We start from the raw sequence: 21,032 nt of genomic DNA, 5'->3' as shown, positions 1-21,032 counted from the left end.
ACCTACATTTTTGAAATAATATCTCTCTAAATAAACATAATTTTTCATTCAGATAAGAACACAAAAATTACTCCAAACTCCCAAATAAGCATGCTGGGCCTGAAAGTCTTCCAACATTATTCCACCATCTGTTGCTTCAACCAGGCCTGATCCCAAAACTGTCATTTCTGGTGATGTTAAACCCCGAGCTGTAGTCCAAGTAATTTTTGGTGAGGCACACGACTGTGAGTGCCAGGAATATGGCACAACAATTCTCTATTTTATTATGAACTTTTAATTACAACCAACCGTGCTACTGTGCTATACATATTTTTTGTGTTATCATTATGTAGATTACCAAAATGGATGGATATGCAGTAACCGGAGGTGTTTTTTTATGTACACTTTGGAAAACATAAAAAATATATGTGACTAAAAACAAAATGTTGAGGGAAAAAGTAAAACAGGAATTCAGGACTTGTTTTTTGCTACCAGGCTGTTTTGTGAGATTTTAGAATGTCTTTGACATACAGTGATTTATCAATTTTGACTGTAGATTATCAGCATATTAGTGACCTGAGGCAATCTCACCCTGCATAGACTGCCTCATGTTAATGTTTAATTTTGTCCTGCAAAGCTCTGCATGCATGTTCCATCTGTTGCGGTATTGATGGTGGAGTGGAGCCCATTTTTCACACCCATATGGACCCCGTTTTGGATTTCCTGAGATTTTCGATCAAATCCGAGTTAGCATATCTACGCTTTGTCTTAATTGCTAAAAGAACTGTACAGGCATTTTATTTCAGTGCTCTTCTTCTCTCTCTCTCTCCTTCACTTCCTCATCATCTTCTCCTGTCGGAGTCACAGAGAGAATACGGACTATAATTGGCACTTAATTGCTGCCGTGGCAACAGTGCTATTTAAACCCACACACTTTGTAACAAAGGCATATAGTGTGTTCATGCTCATAAATGGAAGAAAGACACACAAGGAAAGAGGCACTTAACTCTCATTTCCTCATTTAAGTGTTTTATGTTTTATACATATGGAGATTTGTCATGGTCTGAAGTGTGTGCGCGCGCGAAGTGTGTATGAGACACAGAGGCAGCAGTGTTTATATTTCATCCTGCGTTCATGCTCCATTGCGTGCACAAAGCAGCTGTGATTAAAAAAAAAAAAACTTTTGCCCATCATGCCTTGCCTCCTGTCAGCATAGTGATTCACATCAGCCGTTTTCCTCCTGGGGGGTTGAGACCCTACAACAGGTCATGTTGAATCGCCCTCTCATCTCTCTATTGTTAGAAATAAAGGCAAGAGAAAGTAAGGTTTAAGGAAGGATTTTTAACATCCTATTAATTACAGTTGAACTTACTGATGGAGGTGGCAGTGGATCAATAACTTCTCTGTACTGTGAAAATATGTCAATTTTGTCTTTTTTTGTGTGCAGAATGAAAAAAATGAAACTTCAGTTTCCAGTTGGAAATGACTCAAGTCTAACTCAACCCTATAACGCCAAACGTACCATATGTGATACATGACTTTTTGAGCCCTCCACATGAAAAACTCAATGTATAAAAAAAACCCAACAGAGATTGCACTGAGTAGGCCACTTTGCCCATGTGTACTGTGAGAAATGCAGAGTGCATCTTTGTCTGAACATACTCATATATGGAAATTGACAATTGAAATTACACAATTTTGTTAGAAGGACCAATAAAGGCTCCAGTTCTCCCCATGTGTGCGTGGGTTTTCTCCAGGTTCTCCGGCTTCCTCCCACAGTCTAAAAACATGCGATATGGGGATTAGGTGAATTGGTCACTCTAAATTGACCGTAGGTGTGAGATTGTGATTGAATGGTTGTTTGTCTCTATATGTGGCCCTGTGATGGACTGGGGAACTGTCCAGGGTGTGACCCCGCCTATCGCCCAATGTCAGCCCGTGACAAAGCGGTAGATGATGGATGGATTTTTCGGTCAATTATTTAATGGTTTGGGCTTTACAGGGCCAATACCAGGTGAGCATAAATATCAAGTTTTGTACAAGAACTGCAATCAAAAGAGTGGTCAGACCCTGTGATTACAACAAGATAGAAAAACCTTCTCCCACAGTGGAAGAAGGGTTGGATACTTAGCTGGTTGCTTTCAGTTTGGGCTTTCCCAAAGTAAAGTAGGCATGTTAAATCATGCAAATTTCAGATACTGCTCATTTCTGACTCTGGCTCATGCCTCTTCCTCCTGGTTCACTGGCTGAGGTCAAACTACAACACATTGCTGCATCAAATCTCTCTCTCTTTCTCTGTCTTAATCAAAGTCTTTCTTTCCTCCAAACTGGCTGTGTATCAACACTTTCCAGTTCTCTCTGCTGTGTTTTTTTTCCAGCCACCTTATTGTGTGTGTTTCCATCAACTGGCCTGTCTTTTCATTGACCCCGCAATAATGACATACAGTTGCTTTGTATTCAGAGCACAAATAATGGGCTGAGTGTGTTATGTGCCATGATGACGTTAGTGTGCTATGCATTTGTCCTTGTCCATGCTCTGTCATTATCAGACGATCTGCTCTGTGTGTGTGTGTGTGTATATGTGGGTATCTACAAAGTAATTGGTGTTGCACATCATCTCAGGTACATTAGTGTTTTTCAAACTCCACTGGATTTAATTGTGATAAAAGTGCCGATGATGCCCGGTTGTGTTTCGAACTCAAACTCAAACTCTTCACATGGAGCCCCTTCTAGTGAACAATGTTCTCTAAATGCTAAACAAGACAGAGTTTAGAGGTTTGTTTTGTTTGTGTTTATCCCACTGATTGATGTGTTATTTATGTAAATGAATTTAGGCAATTACCGTTAGAACCATTAGTGCCATTTCAGAGCCTCAATTTATGTCTATTCCACTGTACTTGGCAATTTTCTGACCCAACAGAGAGGCAATGCCAATTACACGAAAGCTCGAGCTGTTTTCACTCCATTAATACTTAGCTATATTCACTGAGTAGAGTTATATTTTTGATATTAATAGACTAGTTTCAGCTCCTCTAGAAATAACAATCCATGAAGGTCGGGTTGTGTGACCACCACATCCATCTAGTGTTTTTTGTTTTCTTCTCTTTTATTGACACAGTTTTAGTGGCAACATATTCGTGATGGGCATAAATATTCCATTATTTGATTATTTGATTTAATCATATAAATCCTTATATTTGGGACTCTGGAGGTCCTATCAGTCGGTAAAGTGTGAAAAAAGATGACTCGCTCATGTTTTAGTGGTCCTCCTCAGTCTAAGTACAGGAGATAAAACACACGATGTTGACTTCCGCACTCACTGGGACGTCACAATGTGCTACATTTCTGGAATTGTTGTCTTGTTCATAAAACACGCGAGAGTGCTGGTGAGGGCAACAGTATCCGAAAACCCCGGAAGTCCGCGAAGTCCAGGAAACATTATATTCTTGGCTCCACAGTGCAGCACAGAGTCCTACACAAACTTCCAGCCTCAGAGGATTTATCTGTCCAGTGAATGCATGTTATATATGACAGCCTGTGAATACATGTTATATATGGGCTAGTGCCTGCAAATGATCACTTTTCCAAATGCCAACTGCTGTTAGCTCCCAGTAGCATCTGAGTAAAGTAAAACAAAACTTAAGGGACAGGAAATGGCATCAGCCAGATGAAGATTAAGTTTCGTTTTACTTTTCTTTCTTTTTTTTTGGTGGACCTAAAGAGATACTACTAAACGGAGCATTCTGAACAAGGCTGTTTTTGCAGGGTGATTGAACTGCTGTGGCGCTTCATCCTTATGGTATTTTGACCAAAGCATGACACAGACATGTTCATTAGGACACCATGGGAACTAGGTTAACTTGGAGAAATAGGGTATAATATGAGTACAATAAAAAAAAACGCCTTTCTTCTCCAGTAACCACCTCATTTGTGATGATGAGATTTCTGTGGTTTCTTGAATGCAACTTGTGTGATGATGTCTCATGTAGAAACCAGTATTTTAATATGAAGATTAATAATCATGTTGAATATTCAAATACTATTTTGTTGAAATGCCTTTCCTTACAACACTCATGTAGAAATTATACAAGAATACATATGTGTACGTTTCAGATATCTGGGTTTGCATCAGTAAATTCAATCATTTCCACAGGTCAACTTTAGTGGAACTCAGCAGTGCAGTATTAGTTGTGTGGAAAGGGCAGACATGTGAGTAATTGCACGAATGAGCTGCAATAGTTTTTGTTCCTGCAGCTACAATTACATGTGTGTAATCCAATTGACTTAGCAACCAGTGATTGTTTTGGACCATTGAGAATAGTGGTGATTGAACAGTGTGACAGTAACAGACACAGAAGGCCAGTAGTAGCGCTCTGTCTCACACTGGAGATGGAGCAATGTGTGTCACTGATGTCAGCGCCCAGAGCAGGTTTCATGATCGTAATGGCAGGCTGCTGTTTTTTCTCCACTGTCACTTTGGCAATCATCCATTTTTCCTCCCACCTCCTCTATGAACATTGTCATTTGTCTTTGCCCCAGCCTCAGATTTACCTTTTTTTCCCCAAAGGATAATACAACATCTCTATAATAATAAATGGACTGATGATAGACTTTTGTTGTCGTTCAAATTATACATTTCAATTTAGGTTGCAGCTGACTCACCATATACGAACAGAGAAAATGAAATAAATAAACATATATTGTATAAGTAGAATGAAATGTTGGGTTTGAGTGTTTTCATGTGACTCTCAGACAAAATGTGCTTATGTACCACTGCAGTGTGTAACATCTCTGCTGTATGTGTAGCAGTTTCACGAGTATTTCCTCGTGACTGAACAGTCTTTTGTCACTGATGACTGTATTTTCAGGTTGACATTGAGAAGCAGCGATGGCTGCTGTCACTCCATCTCCATAGTTAAACCTGTCACTGTCACCTTGTCAGGCTATTCTAGTGTCTTATTTTTTATCTCGGTCTTGTGTGCGTGAGTGCGTGTGTGTGCGTGCGTACATACTTGCACCATACACCTGCTCAGTGTATGGTGTATGTATAAGAGGCAGCTCATTTGACACAGTCACAGCAAACATTACAAGCATTGTTGCTGCCTGTAACACACACACACACGCATGTACGTACACAAACACACACACTGTGTGTGAACTCAGTTGCCAGATGTTATACAAGCTTCCTTCCTCCAGTCAAATGAACCACGAAGGTCTTTATGTCTTCCTATTGTGTGTGCGTGCGTGCGTGCGTGCGTGCGTGCGTGCGTGCGTGCGTGCGTGCGTGCGCTTGTATTTGTGTTACGTCATTAGGACCTTTACTGGCATAAACACAGATCTTGTCTGGACAAATAGTCCAAAACCTGGTCCTAATGAGGCAGAACCTACTCTTGTTCCTTTGTTTAGGCTGTCTAAACGGATTGAAATCAATGCAGTCTTCTGAGAAGAATAGCTGCACAAACCTGTGTGTGTGTGAGAGAGACAAAGCTAGGACCTGTGTGTACATTTGCTCATTTATTAGATCCATCCTCCCTCCATTCATATGTTTGCCCTCTCTCCCTCACTCACTCTCTATTTGCTGTACTTTATCGTCTATTTTCCTCTAAACAGTACCATAATTTACTAAATTAACATCATGTTCTATTGAAGAAGACCCGAAGCTAGTGTTTGACACCATTAACTACTCAGGAAAATGTTTACTGACTTTATAAATCAAATGAGAATTTCCGCATAGTCCTCTATATAGTCCTCTATATAGAGTTCTTGTGTGTATTCAGCATATTTTTGCTCCCTATTTGGCTTCAGGAAGAACGTGGAAAACTATGTCCTATTTCAAGTACGTATAGTTCCTATTTCTACGTATTGAATCGAAGAAGAAAAAAAAACACTATTGCTTTTATAATCATAATTGTACAGCTGTGGGACATGAAAATACAACAATGAGCTGAAAGATCTACTCTTGGGAGAAAGTGCTCTGTAGAGTCTGGGAAAGTGCAGTGGCTGTTGTTATCTGGTGATAACGGATCCTGTGATTCATGATTTTTTATCTCCGTCTTAATTACGTTACACCTCACCGAAATCTCAATTCATATATTTTCCTGTCTCTCTTTCTCTAACAGAGAAATGACTGAAACAACAATACAAATATCGCAGCCCACACAGCACTGATCATTATCAATGCAAACAGAGGAGAGTGTGTGTTTGTGTGTTTGTGTGTGTGAGAGAGAGAGTTAGGAGGATGGGGCAATGGGTAGTTGGGTGGGGAATCAATCGGATTGGTTGGCAGGCAGTCCACTTTGATCACCAGGGGCAACGAAAAGAGTACAAGAGTGCACTAGTCACTGTAAAATATGTGCAATGCAAGGTGGGTGACAAAGAGGGAATGGGAGTGTGAGGGAGAGGAGGAGAAGGAAGTGAAGGTGAGAAGAAAAGCAGATTTTTGCTGACAGGTGTGACAAAAACACCCAGAGGAAGCAACAGCCCATTTTAGTGTGTGTGTGTGTGCATGTGTGCAATGGTCCACTCTCGTCCAGCTGACGAGTGGCTTGTCAGATGCGCTTCAGTCTTCAGGGCTCGAGGGCTGTTTAGCCTGCCAGCACACTATTGATGTGAAAGAGAGTTCATTCACAACAGCTGCTTTCCCCTTGAATGAGGAGCGTAACACACACACACTGGCATCACACACAAAAATACACACAGCTGAAACAATGAATGAATAAAAAAAAAAGGCATTCAGTGGTATGAATAAGAACCTGGTGTGAGGTTAGTCTCTGAGCAGACAGGTGTGTAAAATAAAGAGATTTTAATTCATTCATCTGTGGATTTTTGAAACCTCTCATGTAAATATAATATAAATTCAGGTTTTTCATTTTAAAACATACATGGTGTGTGTCCTTTACTGCTTTTCCTCTCTCCCATTCTCTCTTTATTTTTCACACTAGTTTTAGGTGTTTCATTACGAACCTGACTCCTTTTCTTTCCGTCATCATCGGCCCCTTTATTATGTTTTGGACTTTAAGCTTTTTTTTCTGTTTTATATTCTAAATACGAAGGGATCCAGATTTTTCTTTGTTCATTTCATCGTGTGTCTTTGTGTTGTTTGTGGAGTGGATTTAGATTCCAGTTATTCCAGTCATAATATCACCTGGATTTTCTGTTTCTGTAATATTACGTTTTGTGGATCTTCTTTTTACTTTTACTTTGTGTCTCTATTTTCCTTTGTTTGTTTGTCGTGTTGTTCCTTTATATCAGGGGTGTCGAACTAATTTTAACTGAGGGCCACATCAGCATAATGGTTACCCTCAAAGGGCCAAATGTAACTGTCATACAGAATAAATGTAACTAAATGTCACCAAATATAATGTCAAATAAAGGTAACTACTCCGTAACACTGCAATCTAGTGGCGGTGCCGTCACTTTGCGGGTAACGCAATCGCTGTGCATTGTGGGAAATAGTCGTTTATGGTAAACGCATGCCTTAAAGCAGCATAGACCTATTTTAACACAGATTTTTAAGACTGGGCCACATAAAGTGACGTGGCGGGCCACATCTTGCCCCTGGGCCTTGAGTTTGACACATGCTTGTTTGAAACTATGTCATGAGTTCAATTCAGTCAAATACTGTTACTGCTTTGAGTGATTTGAGGTAAATGCTAACATTAGCACGCTAACAATACTTAACAACATTCAAAATAGTATTAGTTTAGCTTGTTATTGTTAGCTTGCTAACCTGGTCACAGGGACAATACTGATAATACTTAAAATATTCACAGCCTTACTTTAGCTTAAGCATGCTAACAACGGACTATTAGCATGCATTGCACAGACTATACATTTAATTACTTTCACATGATAAATGGAAATATGCTATATAAAGGCTCATACAAAATCATATTACTTATTGAGTATTTTAGCCTCTATTTGCCACTTTTGGGGGCTTAAACAACACAAACACAGCAACAAAGACAAATGTTGAAAACATTTCAGCTATAAGGTGGGTAAAAGATTAGGCTGACATCAACCACAGGGTTATTCTAGAAACTAGAACTAAAAGGTCATAGTTATAGCAAGGAAGCAGGATACACATTTCTTTAAAAGATAATTACAATTACATTACAATTTTAGTTAACAGGTCTTTGAACATCGGATATTTTCAGATGGCCTGATTGTTGGAATGGAAGCGATAACGTGAGCGAAAACAAGGAGAAAGGAGGGAGATGAGAAAAGAATGTTAAGTCTAATGTGATATCAGTCAAGCTGAAGGCAGATCGACACGTGAGTCAACACTCGGTTCGGGCAGATTAACTCTGTAGCTTCATCTTCGTTCATCACCCCACTTCCACATTCACAAACATACACACCCACGAGAACTGAAACACTTGATTGAATAAGAATATCCAATTATTTTGCTGAATGAATATGCCACGATTGTCATCAAGTTTTATTATGCGGGAAACCAAAATTTATTTTTAATTTATTTTCAACCCGAGCAGTTGTTTTAGGTGAATGAATGTGGCGCCAATTGAAGAAATCCTAATGTTCTTCATTTGGCTCTGCCAATCACATTAATCTTGCAAATGCACACACAATTTTCCATGTATTATGAATCTTGAATACAGGCTTCACCTTTTGAAGTAGTAAAATACTTCAATTTACACAAAATAAACACTATCCATGTGTAGTGATATCCATTAAATTAAAGCACTTAAGACTATTGATCATTTAACATGCTCCTGTTATAGATCGTAGAATGTTAACAGGGCTGCGCAGTAATTTAATAACAATCAGTATTGTGTGAAACTTTTTGATTGCAATAACATTTTTGCAGTTCTAAATGCAATTTATTTATTAGCAGTTTAGGTGTTGTCAAAATGTTCACTATTTTAATGTTTTTATTCCCATTGAAAGAGTTGTTGGAGAATGATGTGATGTTTTGTTGGTTTGTCTTTACAGAGGAGCCTTCTCAGAGGTGGTCCTGGCCCAGGAGAAGCTGACTGGAAGAATGTTCGCAGTGAAGTGCATCCCCAAAAAGGCTCTGAAGGGGAAGGAGAGCAGCATCGAGAATGAGATCGCTGTGCTGAGGAAGTGAGTGCTGTGACACACACACACACACACACACATATGCACACATGTGCATAAACCTAATTCCTGGTTACCGGGGAAACTGTGCATCTCCTCCATCTCCTCTCTCCTCCATGCATCACGACCCCCCAGGTCACGATCCACAGCCCACCTACCACATATACATGCACACATCACGACTTGTATTTCTGTCTCTCTGTACAACAGAGCACAAAACAGCTGCACAGTATTATCAACAAGAGGACTGTGCTTTCTTTGTTGGTGTGTAAAGAAAATGGGAATTGACTAGGAGAGGACAAATTGACTAAGTTTGAAAAAAAAAAAAAATCACTGACTTATCAGAAATACATAGAGATGAAAACACCTTTTTTTTTGTACAGGTGTACTCATTAACACTGTGTTAACAGCAGCTTGACAATGTGTGTCTGAATGGTCAAAGCACTGATGCTCATGGAATATCTCTCCATGGTTACTCTTACGGAATTGCTATAGCAACCATTTTCTGTGCACTTTAGCATGTTGCTGTTGGTATTTTGTACACATAACCGCCTGTTGAAATAATTTACACACACTGTTTTGAAACACCGAAGGGTTAACAGAAAATGTTTCTTACAAACGCGGGATCGGGCGTAAAAACGCGAAGGATCCATTTCAAAGAGCAGCTCTGATTTGTAATTGCTGATACGGAGAATAGGACATTGTAGTGACACACATCATCCACATGGAGCTGACGGTGCCATATAGTGGGGCTGCACAATAATTGGAAAACGTGACATGCATAAGAGTTATTGAATATTGTGATGACTATATGATTTGTAATAAATGAACATGTAGCGACTGAAAATAAAGAAGCGCCCATGAAAAGTGAATTAATTCAGCGGTTTGATGCTGAATGTTCTGCGGCTGCATACACAGAAATGCTCCCTCAGTCAGGTCTGATAGTATTGTGTGACACTTTTGGAGGAAGGACACAGTATACAAAAATGTTGCATTGTTTTTGTTCACAAGGGCCAAACAGAGGCAGAATAATGACATCAACAAATACAAAAAATGTACACACTGCAGCTTTAAGTTTTGATTGCAAATGGCTGTCCGCTTTGGGTTTGTTGCTAACATAGATCCAAACAGCAGACAGCAAATTTAAACTCAACTGATATCTTATTGCAATAGTTTACACAATTCTCTTTTCACTTTTTAGTTGCCCACATTCCATATTCGAATAATATGATGAAAATAAATAATTAAGAAAAGTAACCACATTTGTGGTCAGTTATTTGGCAGTGTAATTGTTTTTTATATACCCCCATCCTAAAAATGTCAGAACATTTTAAGGAAGTGAATTCACAAAACTTACATTGATCATTATCAAAGTCGTTCATTTAATAATCAATTAATTGTTGTAGACCGAGGAATTCCTGAGCACCACACTTCCACACAGCACAAATGTCCATGTAAATATCCATTATTCATTACATCAGTCAAATACAGTGTCATTCTAATATTAGAGATGTGTTCCAGACGTGCACCACCACACCAGCTGAAAGCCACAGAAATGTCTTCTGCAGGTGAGCGGACTTTAATTGGGATGAATGAGCCTCCACGGCTGGATACATCATGCACTGTTTAACACGGGTCCAAGGGAATACTTTGCCGGTGCGAGCGGCTCGTTAACAAGCAAGGGTGATGAAGTGCACCTGATTCACAGAAAAACTTTAAAAGAAAGCAGCACTTTCTCTTTGTTTTCCTCACAACACACAAGAAAGTACCGCACAGTTAAGACAGAGAAACTCACACATCTCCCTGTTGTATTTTTTATTACAGATGATGCTATTAAATCAGTGTTTTTATGTAGATTTATGAGCTTCGTTATTGTAAACAAACAGTAGCATCACTGGCAGACTGGGCTCAGATTTGGAGAGAACTGCTGGATCACTTTACAGAACAAAACAGGAATGTGTTGTTGCCTCATTGATTTGTTTACATCTGATGAATTGCGGTGGACCACTTAAGCTTCAGATCTTCAGCTAGACCTGCAGAATGTGTTAACAAATCAATTAAATCAAACATGTCTTTGATTTAGGTTATATTAAACTCAAAGGAACAGGAGATCTTTATTCTAGATAATGGATCTTATTTTCTCACCTAATTCGATAATGAATTGATCTCTGCTGCCCCCTCTAAGTTCAAGAAAGAATGGGTTGCATCTGCATTTTTTCAAACTGCAATACACAGTTTGTCACAATATTGTAATGGCAATGTCATTTTTTTCCCATATTGTGCAGCCCCGGTCTTCAAAAAAAAACCCAACTCAATTTAATTTTGATTTGTATGAAATACACTGAGAATAAGCACAATCAGAGTTTTTAATTTACTGTAGGATCAAGTCAAAAATAGTAAATTGAGGCTTGTTCATGATGACTTGAACAAGAAAACACTGAGAACAGAGAATCAGTGAGCTTCTTTTTTTCTATAGCTACACTTTTACTCTGCGGTGCTTTTGTCCTTGAACCAATTTCTGTTCCTTCTGTCTCCTTAAGACACTGATTTAATCACCCACCTCTTCAGAACATAGTTGTTAGCAGATTCTAATGTGGGACAGTGACAGACAGGGGTTACACATGTTATATAGAGTATAATATCAGCTCAGAGCCATGATGTAGTGTAGGACTGAATAATTCATAGTTTGTACATTGGCAAAGGCGATTAGTAAATTTTAATAGCTCTATTTGGAATCGTCTATGATCAATTTAAACAGTGCAATCTATAAATGTTAGAAATAATTAATGTCCTTTAGTTCTTAACATTGCATTAAAGTATAGTAGTTGATATTTTAAAATGAGCTCATGCTTGTTTTGTTCTGAAATAATGCAATAACACTGGGTTACAAAAAAATGTGTAAGTTGTCTATGTCTTTTCAACTGGATTAGGACCATTTTGCACCATTTTCTCAATCAGATCAGGTTTTTATGCTAATTTGATTTAGAAAAATCCGATCTTCTGACTAAATTGATTACATTTTTGTGAAATTATACCACATTTAATACCAAAATAAGTATTGGTAAGCACGCTTTATGAAACTTGTGACTTGATTCCTGTTAGGAACAATGGTGTATTCACTGCAGATGTAGCAGAATACGTCAGACTGATTTTTGCAAGATCTTCTAGTCGAAGCCATTTAATTCACCTTTAATGAAAAAAAAAAACAATTAGTCATAAGTTGGCACATACATAATCTTCAGAATTTGTTTATTGCAAGAAATTTTGCGTCATATGATGTGAAAATACCTGTACATGTAAACAAAAACGTTAAAAAACAAATATGTAGCTTTGTTCAGAAAGTTGACCTGATTGAGCAAAACCAATGTGATTTTTGGATTCAGGACATCAAAATTATCCTAAATCAGCGATTAAAAAAAACTTAAACAATACATTTGGTGTTGACCAGTGCAATGCGTCAGAAAAATCATAATTTAGGTATACTACCCAACTTAAAACACAGCATATTTCAATGTCTTACCATGACAGTAGAGCTGCAACTAATTATTATTGTTTCAATTAATCAAGTAATCATTTGGTCCATAAAATGTCAGAAAACATTTAAAAAATGTTGATCATTATTTGTCAAACCTGAAAATGAAGTTCTCAAATGTCTTGTTTTGTCCACAAACCAAAATGACTGAGTTTTAATGATTTCCTGCAAAGTAAACCAGAAAATATTCACATTTTTAGAAACCTTGTTTTAATCACGGAAAAAAACAATTAAACGATTATCAAAATAGTTGATGACATTATTAATGGAGTAATTGTTTCAGCTCTACATGACAGTCGAGCAGACAATGTTCTTCAATGATCCAAGGCATTTCAGGAGTTATGTGACTCAACCTTTATCAAGCTTTTGAGTAAGCTTTTATACGAAACACACTAATTAATCATAACAAATTATCCGCAGTTGAGCAGAAAGAGAAGACACATGCAGGAGAAATCCATGAATGATGGACTTAAGTGCCGCTCAAGCCTGTATTGTACGAGAGGGGTTTTTATGAATGTGCCGTCTGTTTGCAGCCCTTCATTATCCCATGCAGGGCTTAAATACACTCACATTATCCCTTTTCAACCTGCACACGTGTGTATGTTTGTGTTTATGAGTCACGTACCAGCTCTGCAGTTCATTGCCCGTCTGCCATCGCAGAGATCACTCCATAATAAGTGTGTGCTCACCTGCGCACCTCCTGTGTGTATGTGTGAGTGTGTGTGTGTGTGTGTGTGTGTGGTAGACGAGAGGGAATGACCTCTTTTCACAATATAAAAGATGATTACCCCATGGAAAAAAATCAATAGTGTGTCTACAAAGTATGAGGCCTTAAGATAACACACACACACACACATACATGCGCACACACAGGGGGTGGAAACACCCTCATCACACTGCTGTAACCATGGAGAAATCTGGTGAGAACTGATGAAATTAGCACACAGGTGAAGGGAAGCTGGAAGTGGCAAAAATGATTTCTTGATAACCTCGTTGTTGCTTTGAATCCCTGAAAATTATGTTTTGTCACTGAGAAATAAATTGTGGGTATCAGTCCGATGCTAGGTTCTACTAGAGCTGAAGACGAAACTTGATGATCATATACATGTTTTTTTTTTGGGTTTTTTTTCTCAAATGCTCTCAGACGTTGTTGTGATTGTTTACATGCTTCATTTTTACACCATGACATCACTGTCTTATGTTTTTTTGGATGGATTCAAAGTGGATCTAACTGTGGTCACAGCAGCATTGGCTGGACCCTGCAGTAATTACTTTAGACAGTCTGATGCTTCTAGGTGTTCAAAGGGATAACAGAATTTTGGATAAAAAGTGACAGCCCTGTCATTAAAGGGGACAGATGATACAAAATCAACTTTTTAATCATTTAAATCCTTTATAATATTTGGGACTCTGGAGGCCCTATCAGTCGGCAAAGTGTGACAAAAGATGGCTCACTTATGTTTTTGAGGTCCTCCTCAGTCTAAGAACAGGAGATAAAACGCACACTGTTGCCTTCTGTGCTCATTGGGACGTCACAATCCGCTAAATACTGTACCTGGTATTGTTGTCTTGCGGAGCTCCGCAAGAGAGTGCTGGCGAGGGCAACAGTATCCGAAAACCGGAAGTCTGCGAAATGTTCTATTCTTGTCTCCACAGTGCAGCACAGAGTCCTACACAAACTTCCAGCCTCAGAGGAAGCTCCCAGTAGCCTCTGTGGCTGATATAATTTCCTGTCCCTTAAGTTTATTTTTTTTTAAGGTGGACCTAAAGAGATACTACTAAACAGAGCGTTCTGAACAGGGCTGTTTTGGCAGGGTGATTGAATTGCTGTGGTGCTTCATCCTTATGGTATTTTGACCAAAGCATGTCACAGACATGTTCATTAGGACACCAGGGAACTAGGTTAACTTGGAGAAATAGGGTATAATATGGGATCTTTAAGTGCTTGTACCTGGTGATAGATGTTTTGAGGAGTACAAGTGAGCTCTCTTAACCTTGGAGCAGACTTTGTTGGGTTCTGGTTCTGGGACATTTGGTTAAATCATCTGAGTAAATATGCTGGTGAAGTGGAAATTTGCAAATTAGGATTTTCATGATAGCCAGACCAGATGTGTTACAGGTCAACTAAAGCTAATGTTGGTCTGTAATGACAGAGGAGCGTCACTGGAGCAGGTGTCAACGTCTAACAAAGATCATCAAACAATTGATAGCCCTGGAAAAAAAATTTGTTTTAGTTTTAGTATTGAGATAACACTTTTATTAAGAAAGAACTCGAACATCAAATCCTTTATTTTTTTAATTCCTCCCACACACAAAGAAATAAAGGTTATAAATAAAAGTCTGGATTATGAGATTACACTGAGTCAAAGCAGCATTGTTCTGGATTATCAGGGATGTTTATTTTCAGCGGTCTAAAAAGCACTCTTTCGGATTAAGAGTCATTTAGTTGATGTGTTGATGATTTATTGTGTGTGAGTGAAAACACGCTTTAGCTTTAACTAATGGCTTGTGTTTGCTTTGCAGGATCAAGCACGAGAACATCGTGGCGCTGGAGGACATTTACGAGAGTCCTGACCACCTCTACCTGATTATGCAGCTGTGAGTTCACTTCTCTTTATCTTTCCTCTGACACTTTCATGAGATGGTTATGTCGTTCAGTTCAACTGACGAGAGCAACAGACTGCGGCGACCGTCTTCTGAGGGTGCTGAAAATTAAAGGGTAGTTTCGCGTAATTTACACCTGAAGTTCAGTTTAAGCTGCTGATGCTGTAAAGTTTGTCACAGACATGTTCATTAGGACACCACGGAACTAGTTTATCTTGGAGAAATGGGGTATAATATGGGACCTTTAATCTTATGCCCACTCATCAATGCATTCAGACATTCAGACTGTAAACATACATTTTACTTCAATGACTGCGCTTATCTGACAACAACACACACAAGCCCACCAGCACACACATCAACATCACCACACAGCTTCAAAGGCTCGGTCACATCAGGTGCCCTTCTCTGCTGTGGAGGTCAGCAGTAAAGGGCAGCAGGATCATCCATACTTCACCCTAACGCCCTACTAACCTCCTCTGCCCGCTAACTGCTGCTTTCATAATAGAAGGAGAAGCTAGAGAAGTTTGGCATTTATACCAGAAACATTTAAGTCAAGTTCAGGTAAAGGTCCTGTCTGTGGATTACATAAGAGTGGCTATATTTGCAATCCAGTGTCGTAAGATTATCTGTTTCCATTTCCTTCCATTTCTATTCCAACTCTGGTCAAAATACAGGAAACTTGATCAGTTGATCAACAAGAGTTTGGGCAATAACTCATTTGCACTGTAGATCATCAACATTAAGACTTCCTTTCCGACTCTGACTTTTTTGTGTGAGTGACAAGAAACGGACACACCGGCTGCAACATGAGCAGTAAACTCTGCATCTGTTATAGATTGATATGCTGTGGTTGTAGTATTAGTGTGAGTCAAATGAACAGGCCGAAAAGGTGGACTTATTAAACATATTAAATGGGTCACAGTGGGCCAAGTGGTTTTCCATCCAGGTTGAGGCTTTTAGTCTCTGGCAAAGAGCAGAAACACACCTCTAGACACAGATGTTTTATCTTTTTTAATGAAAACCTAGTAGTGTACATTAAGGCTGAACAATTCATCGAAAATGTGTCAAAATCACCATGCAACCTACTGCAATTTTCACATCACAGGTGGCACAATATTTCTTTAAGCCAATATGTGTCAAATTACCGTTTTAGATCAAATATTGTCCTGACCTTTTACAGACTGAAGAAAACATATTTGTTTGTCACAGATCTGCACAAGTATCACAAAGTCCCTCCATCCATCCATTATCTACCGCTTTATCCTCCACCAGGGTCGCGGGGGGTGCTGTGCCTATCTCAGCTGGCATTGGGCGATAGGCGGGGTCACACCCTGGACAGTTTGCCAGTCCATCACAGGGCCACATATAGAGACAAACCACCATTCACGCACACTCTCACACCTACGGTCAATTTAGAGTGACCAATTCACCTAATCCCCATATCGCATGTTTTTGGACTGTGGGAGGAAGCCGGAGAACCCGGAGAAAACCCACGCACACACTATCACAAAGTCATCACTTTAAGTGTTATGTCAATGAAAATTAGAAGTCCTACTATCACCAAATCATATTGCAATCACAATTTCAGTCATTTATTCAACGTGGTCCGACGACTGCAATTTTGTGACGCTCCAATCACAGCCACTCTCACACCAAGTTGATCCATTTAAACTCCACTGCCCCCCCCCCCCATCACCACCAGCCTCCACCTTTCTTAGACAGAGTTTAGCAGGCTTTAGTTTACATATATATATATAGGATGTTTCCTGTATTGTGTGCTCCCTGTGTAGCATCCTGCTTGGCCAATCCATGGATAATCTGAGCCATCAGCACCAAGTCTGACTGTATTTCCATTTGTTGCAGTAAATAGTTTCATTATAAAGAGAAGGATAAAGCGGTAGAAGATGGATGGATGGATGTTCCAGACTGAAACATTGTTTGTTTGTTTTTTAGGTGAGCTAACAAGCAAATTATTCAAAATAATTATTCACAGCAAGCTGTGGAATAAATAAAACCACATCTGCTCAGTTCTTCTTCAGCAGTCAAATGGTAAATGAAGAATTCTGTTCAAAGAGCTGAATTTTTTCGGTGTGGTGGCTGTGAGGAGACTTAAAGAACCTGTAATCCCTTTGTTGGCCAGACACCTGTCACAGGTCCACCTCTGATTAAGCTGTTTACAGACAACGTTAACCTTCTGACTGAGTTTTACTGTTGTCGCGAACAAACCAGATACCAGGGTATTTTTGTTTCCTTACCGGCTCTTCGTCACCGTTCCTATAGTTTGTTACACAACGCCATTTAGTCTCACTTTTACAGTGAAAGAAGTCGACGGTCCAGCCAGGTTAGCTTTCACTTACATTTGACTTGCTTTACAAACGGCCATACCATGAGAAGTTCTCACAGTTTGTGTTAATTGATTGGTTGCTGTGCCAAAGTGTCGCTTGCTCACACTCCTGCTATCAGTCAGTTCCTGTGTTGCTAGCTTTATTTTAAATCAATACGGCTGGCCTTGTTCTTATTTCCCCTGTACTTCATTACACAGAGTCAATAAATCACTGTGGCATCGGCTGTTCAAGCTTTTGAGCTTTTACTTTAAATCCTTAACAGTGTTCATTAACATTTCTCTTCTTTAAATGTGGCAGAGACAGAAACAGGACTTCCCCTCTGTCCCTGCATCCCTCTCATCTCCCCATTCTCACACTACACTCTCACTTCTCGATCTCGCACATTATTTTCCGTCACCTGTTACCTTTCTCATGCGTGCTTGCATTTCCCCGTTCTTCCCAATGCCATCTGCTCTTTAAATTGAGTTTAGTTACCATAGTTACAGGGTCAGAGATCATATCTGGGTAATAAACAACCATGACAATTGTAACTGGAAGTGTGTAGTGATGCTTTTAGATGTAGCGTTTTTTAACGTGTGAACAACTCAACAACAACTCATATGAAACAAGATACTGTTTGTTCTGTCATTCATCAATGTTGTTCTCACTGTCTTAATACAATGTTGTCAATGAAGACTTGTCAACAGAGTCAAAGATCATTATATTTCATCAGTGAGCAAATGTAGAAGTATTACTGCATATGTCATCAGTTTATTGTCATTAAACAATAACTGTGATCATACACTCAGCAGCATAGTTCTGCTCCGCTCCCTCGTCATAGAATAACCTTCAGAGCACATTAAAGCTTAATGACTCTCTGTCTCCCTGAGTGAGTTCAAAACATTAATGAAAAACTATACTTGGTTCTGTGTATTTGTTGCCGTTTGTCCAATTTTAAGTTTTAAGTGTGTTTTTTTTTTTTTTGTAATTGATAAAAAATAAGTTAAATAAATAAATGATAATGATTAAAAATAAAGGATTTCATTAATTATCTGTCCCCCTGGGAGCAATGGGGAACTGGTTGCCTTGCTTGGGGGCACCTGAGCCCTTCACCCGCCCTGGGATTTGAACTGGCAACCCTCCGATTACAAGCCAATTACTTTAATTATTTAATATTCCCTGCCCAGCACCAGCCAGTGAAGTACTCTCTTTGATGCTCTTTGGGTTGTTGTTTTTTAGGCGTCTTTGGAGCATCAACAGTCATTTGGACTCATTGATCTATAACACCAGATAATGTGCTGAGTAATCCAGGTTTCAGGTTTCCTGAAAGCTGCGATACATTACAGTATATGAACAGAAAGAGTCACAGACTGATGTGTTTGGTGAAGATACTGAAATATGTAGGACTGTAGTTCGTTCTCCCTTTGTTCTCCCCTTCACTGATCTATTTTGAATAAAAGTATATGAGTGCATTGTATCTTGAATAATGTTTACAGCAAATGTGTGCAGAAGTGAGTCTTCTTGCCTCAACCACTGCTGTAATAAATCATGTCACTTGCTTTATTGATGTATGTAATTAGTCAACGGACAGAAATCTCATTTCGTTACAAAGATTTCTGCCAAAAAAAAAATGTATAATTGCAGTGTCGGATCGATTCTCATTCATCACAGCATGTCTTTCGCAACCTCAACCGCAGGGAGGCAATCAGTCCGCGCTGCTATGAAAATCAATGCATTGCAACTGAGTGTAACATTGGCTTTGCATTGAAGCTGTTTGCATTGGGAATTGTGTATTGTGAAAGATTTAAACGCACACACAATGAAGAGACAACCTGGCTTTGAACAAATCCAGAAGAGAGCGAGTCTGAACATGTGAATATATGATGATGACGCATCATTACAGCGAAGGACGAGTCTGTTTTAATGTTAAAAATCCAGTTCTTTGTGTGTTTGAAATGTGGCGTGTAGTGGGTTGGTAGGAAGCCTGTGATACAGACCACTAATTCATGAGATGACGTCTCTTTCCCTGTTGTTTATAATTGTTCTTTGACAGCAAGGGGTGTGATAATCAAGCCTGTTTGAATTCAGCTGTCTTTCATTTGTCTCCTCGCCCTCTAAAAGAGAGAGCTGGTTTCATTTTGAGGTAAACATAACCATAAAGGTATTTATTTTTTTTAGTGGTGAGTAATCATGTGTCGATAAAGTGGTTACCTTCTCTCACAACTTCCACAAACACTGCATGTGGATTCTATATTATTATAATAGACAAATTACAAGCAGTTTATATATGAAGTGGACTTGATTGATTGACATCTCTGTCTCTCTTCTGGTGATTTTGTTGCATATTTGAATGTCAGATTTAACCCCTTATCAGTGTTTGATGGTGTTTTTTTGATATCATGCTGAATCAGACATTCCATGTCAACTATTAGTTTTATTTATGCTGGTCAATGAATATATATATATATATATATATATATATATATATATATAAAAATAAGTGGTTTGAAAAAACATATATGATCAAAAATAATGGAAAAACAATCTACAATGTACAGTGGATTTTATAAGAATGTCTTCATCATTTTATTAAAAAAAATAATAATAATAATAATTATTTACCTCAAACACTCAACATACTCAGACAGAAAAAAATAATCCAAAAACACAAAGATAAAGCAGATTAATCAATTATGTCATGCAAAAATAAAATAAAGAAAATGTATAAAAAACTATGCATTTGAGGAGGAGCAGGCAGAAGTATAACGCTTTAATCATGTGGGAGTATAAACACAAAAAAAAGATTATGAAGATTGGAAAAATTATTTATGATCATACCAAAGTTAGGGATAAGCGGGTACTCTGTTTTGCTACTGGACCAATATCAATACCAAGTATCATTACAGCTTTCTGGGTCCCATATTATGCAAAATCAATTTTTTTTATCATATTTATACTTATATTTGGGACTCTGGAGGGTTCTACCAGTCGCCAAAGTGTGAAAAAAGATGACTCACTCGTGTTTTTGACTTTTTGTGGTCCTCCTCAGTCTAAGTACAGGAGATAAAACACCCGATGTTGACTTCCACGCTCACTGGGACGTCACAAGACGACAAAACAGTAAAACACACGAGAGTGCTGGCGAGTGCAACGGCATCAGAAAACCGGAAGTCTGTGAAGTCCACGAAATGTTACTCACGGTTATGATATAGGTATCCTCTATGCCAGTGTTTCCCAAACCTGGTCCTCAGGGAACACTGCCCTGCCATGTTTTACATGTTGCCCTGCTCCGAAAAACACCTGATTTGGATGAAACATTACATTTAATAAAAAAAAAAAAGTCAGATGTTTTTGGCACAGGGCAACATATAAAACATGGCAGGGAAGTGTTCCCTGAGGACCAGGGTTGGGAAACACTGCTCTATGCTGTGGTTACATGTACAATATCTATCAATCAATCAATCAATCAACAATATGATGAGTTTGTATAACCTTGTTAAAGGAATCCTAAA

The 21,032-nt window shown here is 38.8% G+C and overlaps 1 protein-coding gene across 1 annotated transcript in view; it reads left to right on the top strand.

The window, feature by feature from the left end:
* Positions 1-21,032, top strand: part of camk1da (calcium/calmodulin-dependent protein kinase 1Da) — a gene marked incomplete at its 3' end in the record, with an annotated part of 55,539 nt that overhangs the window by 19,783 nt on the left and 14,724 nt on the right. Inside the window, exons 2-3 of the mRNA XM_083907000.1 lie at positions 8,932-9,063; positions 15,113-15,187. Coding sequence (XP_083763126.1) covers positions 8,932-9,063; positions 15,113-15,187 — 207 coding nt within the window. The remainder of the gene's footprint in view (positions 1-8,931; positions 9,064-15,112; positions 15,188-21,032) is intronic.

Source organism: Microchirus variegatus, assembly GCF_963457635.1.
Source record: "Microchirus variegatus genome assembly, chromosome: 20".
NCBI lineage: Eukaryota > Metazoa > Chordata > Actinopteri > Pleuronectiformes > Soleidae > Microchirus > Microchirus variegatus.
Note: the sequence above shows the minus strand (reverse complement) of the source record. Positions and strands in the feature narration are given on the sequence as shown.